The sequence below is a fragment of the Giraffa tippelskirchi genome, chromosome 5 (assembly GCF_054371585.1).
Source record: "Giraffa tippelskirchi isolate mGirTip1 chromosome 5, T2T-mGirTip1v1.2.pri, whole genome shotgun sequence".
Lineage (NCBI taxonomy): Eukaryota > Metazoa > Chordata > Mammalia > Artiodactyla > Giraffidae > Giraffa > Giraffa tippelskirchi.
This window is the reverse complement of record NC_137279.1, coordinates 95,899,890-95,907,446: the sequence shown is the minus strand read 5'-3', so window position 1 is coordinate 95,907,446 and position 7,557 is coordinate 95,899,890. Positions and strand designations below refer to the sequence as shown.

General features: G+C 48.4%; 1 protein-coding gene across 1 annotated transcript; it reads left to right on the top strand.

Moving 5' to 3' along the window:
* Positions 1-354: 354 nt before the first annotated feature.
* PRR9 (proline rich 9) lies at positions 355-2,226 on the top strand. The gene is made up of 2 exons (XM_081486050.1): positions 355-389; positions 1,073-2,226. The coding sequence occupies exon 2, from the start codon at positions 1,093-1,095 to the stop codon at positions 1,441-1,443; it is 351 nt and encodes a 116-aa protein (XP_081342176.1). The 5' UTR covers positions 355-389; positions 1,073-1,092; the 3' UTR covers positions 1,444-2,226.
* The last annotated feature ends 5,331 nt before the right edge of the window (positions 2,227-7,557 follow it).

The window sequence follows — 7,557 nt, the reverse complement described above, 5'->3', positions numbered from 1 at the left end:
ATGAGATGAGCAAGGTGGATCTTATCTCACCACATCCTGAACCAGTCTGGGCAGACAAGGGACCCAGTCCTAGTTCTGAGGCTGAGATAACGTTTTATGAACACTCTTTTGCAGCTGCCTCTAATGAGAGAGATCTGACAGGAACCCCTCCCTGCTGAGGTCTGGTGAGGACCCAGAGGCCAAAAGAGAGGCTGATTAACAGGCATCCCAAGCAATGACTCAAACCATGGGCAATTTCAGACGAAGCTCGTTATGGTGACTCCACAATTAAGACCTCAGCCCACGTGGCCAGTCAGTCTTGCAGGAGGCTGGACCAAGCACTGTATAAAAGTCCCTACCAGACTAGGCTCCTCTATCCACATCCTTTGTTGAGGCTTGTAGAAGATCAGGTAAGTGGGGACATCTGTGCTCTCTCTCCCTTTCTGTCCTGTCTCTGGGAGACTACTATTCTCTTCCTCCACTGGACCATACTTTCTATTGATTTTTTGAAGTGGTTTGCCACTTCTTAGGGCTTCCCAGGTGGCTCAGTGAAGAATCTGCCTGCCAATGCAGGAGATGCAGGAATCATGGGTTCAGTCCCTGGGTAGGGAAGATCCACTGGAGAATGAAATGGCAACCCACTCCAGTATTCTTTGCCTGGAGAATCCTATGGACAGAGGAGCTTGGCGGGCTACAGTCCATGGGGGTCACAAAGAGTCAGACACAACTGAGCATGCACACACACACACCATTTCTTGGGCTTCTCAAACCATTCTGTGTATTCTACCTAGTCTCTTGCAATTAAATTTCAAAAGGATTAGTCAAATAGAATAGAAAGAAAAGATCTATGGAAGGACTGGAGTTTGGGTGTCGGGGGCTATAGATATTGACAAAAGCTATGAGAATATCCTCAACTAGGAGATGGGCATCAGAAAGAGCTGAAGTAGGGATAGAAAGAGAAAGGAATAAAAATCAGCAGAGAAATGAATTCTTAGGGTTAATAATCATTTATTCCCCATTCCCCTCTCTCAAGCCTTCAATTTCAGCCTTTTATGGTTAATGCATATATTTTCAAAGCTTATGTTTGTTTCAGGTCCTACCAATCACCCTAGGATGTCCTTCAATGAGCAGCAGTGCAAACAGCCATGTGTGCCTCCTCCATGTCTTCAAAAGACCCAAGAGCAGTGCCAGGCAAAGGCTGAGGAAGTGTGCCTCCCCCCATGCCAGGATCCCTGCCAAGAGAAGTGCCCAACGAAAGTTCAAGAGGTGTGTGTTTCTCAGTGTCAGGCATTAAGCCAAGACAACTGCCCACAACAAAGCCAAGACCCATGTCTCCCTCTATGTCAAGACCAATGTCCATCTCAGTGCACAGAGCCATGCCAGGAGTTATCTCAGACAAAATGTGTGGAGGTTTGCCCACAGAAAATCCAGGAGAAGTGCTTACCCCCTGGCAAGGGGAAGTAGTTGCTCATAATGCTATGTGGGGGTCCAGAAGATGATCCCAACCCCAGCCCACACCATGGTGACCTTTTCTTATGGGTACCTCTGTGTGCACCCTGCTCTCACCTCCTGGCTTCCTCAGTATTCCAGGACTTGGTCTGTGTCTCTGAAGACAGTTCTGTCTGTATTTCCTCAACCTCTGTGAATAAGTATTGTTGTCAACAATCTATTAGAAGATCTTAGCTGTCGGAATGATGTGGTTATCAAGGAAGACCACAGAAGCCCAGTTCAGCTCCCTTGGGGCAAAAATTCACCCAACCCTGGGTGTGTAACAGCCAAGGATGCCTCCATTCATCTTTCAGAATGTCAACCTCTCACTTGAGTCTCAAAACAAACTGAATTTTGATGGACTTTGTACTGCTCACCACCACCACCACAAGTGAGGAGAAGAAGTTGGTGGTGTTGCAAAACTAAAAAATGGGGTAATTTTGTATCTATATCCCAAAACAATGACAGAAAGTGATTAGATGTTGGAATGTTGGGTGTGTTTTAAAAAATGAAACTAAATGAAATGTAAACAGTTGATTCCAAATAGCCAATAAGGAAAGATGTGATTAGATGTTTGGGGTCGTGGTGATTGATCTTTGTGCTTCATTGTTGACCTGCTTAGGCCCTTAATTTCTGCCATGTACACTCTTTAGAGATGGATTTGTGACTGTGTGGTGCAGGCTGCTGTCCTCCAGCTTCTTTGCCTTCTTCTCCCTGGTGAAGGTAAAATGCAGAATAAAGCTGATCCTAAAACATGCCTGACTTGATGTGTGCTCATTCCTGCTGTTCTTGTGATGATGATTTTCTCCTTTTTCGACAAATCTCAAATAGAAATAAAAAACAGCCCTCCAAGATGTACAGAACAGCCATGCTGAAAGAGGACTCCTTAAGGGGTACCCAGACCATCCCACCCCCATCCACAACATATCATAGCCCCCCACATTTCATACCTGAGAAAATCCAGCTGGGGCTGGGACTTCAACACTTCAGGTCCAGGATTCTTCCCACAACAGCATCTTTCCTCTCTGACCCTTGCTTTCCAGAGGAAAGGACTAATATGGGGGAAGGGGCCTTCAATGAAGAGCCATGATACCCGCAAGCATAGCATCCCTCTCTGAAGAAAAACCCAGGTGTGCTTCTAAGATGAACACAAACTTGAGGGCCAAAATTGTGTCCCCTACCATCTGGCCAGATTTCAGAAAAGCCAGGCAGCCTGGTTCACCTCCCTGCACCCTGTTACCGCCCCCAGTTGTGGGGGAAACACAAGGCTGTGAGCTCTGGGTTTGCACAAAAGGGCTGAGGAGACTCCAGACTTCTAAGAGAGAATCGATGGTGGCTTCTCAGCTGTGCCTGTAGGTCTGACCTGGGCCCTGAGACTTGAGTCAAGGGCCAGGCTCCTGAGGGCTAAAGGGACTCCTCCTTCATCCTCAGGGACCCCCTCCTCCTCAGCCTGTATGGCTAGGCCCCCATGGACAGCCTGGCCAGCCCCTCCCTGTAGGCTGTGTGAAACCTGAGGCCTCAACTGTTTGGCTGAACTGGAGTCTTCCTGCTGGGATCACCAAAGGTCTCAATCCCAGAGATTTTTCTAAAGTGAGAAAGAACTGGAGGATGACTCGAGGGAGATTTCAAGTGGCAACATGGAGCCCTGAGACACTCACTGAGTCTACAGGTGGCAAGTCCCAGACCCTGCAATCTATGCACATTCTCTAAGGGAATCCTGACAGCAGGTGGAGTATATTACCCTTTTGTTAAGGAACCAGTCTGGCATCACAAAGCTAGCAAGTGGTGAAGTCAGTATTCTAACCAGAGTTTTTCTTGACTTCAGAACAGACTCTTACTTGCATGAGGAAAGTGTGCATGACACACAGACGAGATTTCCAGAAGCTGTTTTATTCTCATTCATTCATTTATCCACCTATCATTTGCTCACTCGTCACCTTCCAAGTGCTGAAGATCTAAGCAGGCAGCATCCCCACATAGGGCTAGAGAGCTGTCTTTCCACAAGGCACACGTGCCAAGGGACACTTTACAAAACCTCCCGCACATATCAAGTCCCTGAACATCTCCAGAGGTCTAAATCAGTTCTCTTGCCTCTTTGCCTGCTTGGGCTAAGTTTTCTCTTCCATTTTCCAACTGTGGAATAAGCCAGCTGCTCCACAGGGCCCAGATGGCTCAGCAGGTAAAGAATCCACCTGCAGTGCAGGAGACACAGGAGACAAAGGTTCAATCCCTGTGTTGAGAAAATCCCCTGGAGCAGGCATGGCAACCCACTTCAGTATTCTCACCTGGGAAATCCCGTGGACAGAGGAACTTGACTACAGTCCTTGCGGTCACAAACAGTCAGACACAATTGAGAGACGAACACTTTCCGCAACACTTTCCCCAGGGCTCCAGCTTGCAAGGAGAGCCTTGCCAGTAGTGGAGCTCCTGACTGGGCTGAGGAGGGAGGCTCAGGGACATTCCTCCAACCTGCCTCAAGCCCAGGGAATGTCTTTGATCTCTGACACTAAGGTGTGCACAGATTCGAGTCCAAGATCAGATGCTCAGGTGCTGAGTGGATGCATGAGGCAGATGAGCAGGGAGGGTCCAGCCATATCAGAGAGAGGACAACCTGCTGATTACAGGGAAGGCCTCAGCAGATGGGGGAGACAAACCTGCAGATCGCAGATAGGGGAGCAGACGTCAGGGAGCCAGCAGGCCCTCATCAAGCTCTGTCATGGGAACCGCCACACCAGGCTCCTGCTCATAGAACTCTGCCCAGCCCTCCCTGCACTGCTGTAATGCGGGCTGAGGCTCCAGTGACACAGACCCGGGCCATGGAGACAGCCAGGACCAAGCCCCACAGCAACCACACTTCCCCAGCTGTTTGCATCTGAGATGAAGCCTTTCAGAAGGGGGTGGGGGGAGGGGATTACTAGGGTGATTCCCAGATGCTAGTTGACAATTGTTAAAGAAAACCAAACATGAATGCCAGAGGTTTTTTGTTTTTGTTTCTAAGTCCTTACTGAATTTGTTACAATAGTGCTTCTTGGCTGCATTTTTTTGGCCATGAGACATGTGGGATCTTATCTCTCCTACCAGGGATTGAACCCACACCCCCTGCATTGGAAGGTTTAGTCCAAACTACTAGACAGCCACAGAAGTCCCTGAGTGCCATAGCTTTAATATATCCCTCCACCAAACACCCACAGCCACAGAACCAGAACTAAAACTATCCAAAGTGTTGACTTCTGACCATTTGCAAACTTAAGCTTTCCTCCTGTCAGCATGATCTCATAGTTTCCCAGCCAATCAGCTACAGAAGAGTAATTTTGGGTAGCACTGTTACCCAAAGAGAGTAATTCCATGTAGCACTGTTAGCCGTGCAGGATTCTGGTGGCCAATCATGATAAACAGCAATGTACTTCCTCATTTTAGAAACTGAGCTGTATGTAACCTTCATTTTCTCAGAGTCTTGCCATTTTCAGCTTGAAGCCTTTCAGTTCTACAAACTGTTCTTCTGTACAATTAATAAACTTTTACATTTTCCCCAACTTGATTTGGTTTTAATTTTTGACTCAGTTAACTCAGTATATGGCAAGTGTGGACCCATGGACTCCAGGTACCAAGAGAAGAAGATGCAAAGTGACAGGCGCACGAAGGAGGGTGGTGGGGTTCACCCACTCCTGGGGTAACTGTTTGTGGAGAACCGCCCTGTGCAGGAGGGAGGGGGACACATGATGGAGCAGCAGCCTGAAGACTCTCACTTTAGTGAATATTGAAATCTATTTAGTCTAGAGAAGACACTGCCCAAAGGAGCAGGATAGCTGTGCTCAAGTATTTTAAGTGATTTTGTGAGGAAGGAGATGGATTTCCATGAGGTTACAAAGGATGGAGTTGGAACCAATGGACAGAAATTACAAATTTGGGTTCAGTTTAAGAGCTTTCATATAATGAGATCTGCTTGCTGGTAAGAGGAGCTGCCTTTGGACTTGCCACACTTCCACAACTTGGAGGTGTGCGACTAGGGAGTGATAACTAGTGTGAGAGCCGTGCTTCCTTCTACCCATCTAGGGCTGAGACTCACCTCACTCATCTAACTTTCCTGGGCAGAGTGGGGACCAGGGGGCAGAGGAGCCTAAGGGGACAGGGAGACTCAGAAGACCTGACCCTGAGGTCAGGAGACAGAGGAAATTACTCTGGCCTCTAATATACCCCCCAGAGGTCCTTTGGGGACCCAAACTTCTGGGAAACAACAGAGTGTGGACCACAGCTTGAGGCAAAAGGAAAGGAGGAGAACAGGTAAGTGATAGGAAGTGGCTCCCCCAAATTTAGGACTTTTTAAAATATGGATTGAGGCCCAAACACTTCAGCCCTGAGTGGCACCTCATAGTAATTCCTCACTGCCTTCCAAATCCAGTTTCCCCAGCCAGGATTTAGCACACCTCTATTCCCTTTATTCCTTACTACTTGGCTTTCTGGAGCTCCTTTCTCTCCCAGGCCAACATGGTGCATCTGTTCCAGGCGTATGTGCACCTAACAACCATCGAAGCCTCCTTTCCGCCTCTACCTGCCTCTCTCCAACCCAGGATTCCCCCACCGCTTGTGTCTGCAAACCTATGCATTTCAAACTCACCTTCTCCAGGAAGCCTTCCATGATGTCAAGTCTACTTTTTAAATGTACAGGGAGACTTCTGAAACACTTCAGCCTGGGCACCATGTACCCACACTGGTCCCTAAGGGTCTGTGGCCCCTTGCAGCTGCCTTGTATGTGACTGGCCTCTATCTCCTGTCAGTATGAGAGCCCCAGATGATGGCCCATGAACCTAGCTGTGTTCTTTGCCTCTCTCACTGGGCCAACCACACAGAGGTCTTAGACACTGTCAGAGTCATCCAACCACCATGCCCTTTGAGGCAGAGACAAAGGAGGCCTCTTTTATTGTTAGGGTGACCAAATCATCTTGGCTGTCCTGGAACTGAGGAGGTTCCCAAGATGCAGGACTTTGGTGTTAACATTAGGAAAGTCCCCCAAGAACCAAAACAAGCTGATCACCCTAACCAGATACCTGCATGTACAAGACACATTGTCTAGGAGTATAGATGGAGAGCAGATACGACTCCCCATGTTGGAGAAGTTTACAGCCCAAGCTGGGAATAGGAAAACCTCCCAGAAAAACTGAAAGCCCAGAAGACTTAGTGTCTACTGCCCACCCCTCTCTCTAGCCCTACTGGGTGTGTGTATGTGCTGGCTAGGGGACACTACACCAATAGGCGGGTGCCCAGGCCAGACCTGGATAAACATAAACTGGCAGGTCCTGGCTCAGAGAAGTAGTATAGTTGGGGGGTATCCCACATCTTCCCACTCCGTCCCCACTACCATCATTAGCCCCAGGACATCTCAGTCAATGGGAAACAGGTCTGGACTTGCCCACTCCTCTTCCTTCTCTCCCACAGACACTGACCTCACACCTGAAAATGGCTAGAAGAAAAGGCAGGCGGGCTGGCAGGGCCATCTAACCTGAAGTTCCCCATCTCCCCTCCTCTCCAGCAGTCTCATAACACCTGGCCCTCCTTTAGAAGTCCCTTTCTCTTCCCAACAACACCATCTACTGGCCATGCAGGCACTGCGCCTGAGTCAGAGATGGCTGCTTACGCTGGGGCCCAGGCACGCTGCAGCCCAGCCAGCGCAGTCAAGAGCACAGAGATGGGAGGAAGGCTAAATGTGCAAGACAAAATTAAGTAATGTATAGGGTTAAAGTGCATGATGGTTCAGAACATAAGCTCAGGACTCAGATTGCAGGGATTCAAATTTGGACCCCACCACTTCTTTTCCTTTAAAAAATTTTCTGAGGGCCTTGTATGGGCCGGTACTGTTCCAAGCACTGGATATACAGTGATGAATTAGAGATTCTGCTTCCCAGAGCTTACGTGAATGGAAGAAGACAGACAAAAGGCAACTAAGCGAATGTATAAATAAGAAAATATAGAAAACAAAATAGGGTGAGGAGACAATATCTGTCAAGGAGGTCTTTTTAGCCAGGTCGTCTGGAAAAGCCTGCCTTAGCAGGTGAGGTCTGAATGGCAATGTGAATGATCTGAAGGAGCCAGCTG

Bases quoted from the DNA above. Each gene is read 5' to 3' on its own strand.
- PRR9 (XM_081486050.1), top strand. From the start codon at position 1,093: ATGTCCTTCAATGAGCAGCAGTGCAAACAGCCATGTGTGCCTCCTCCA.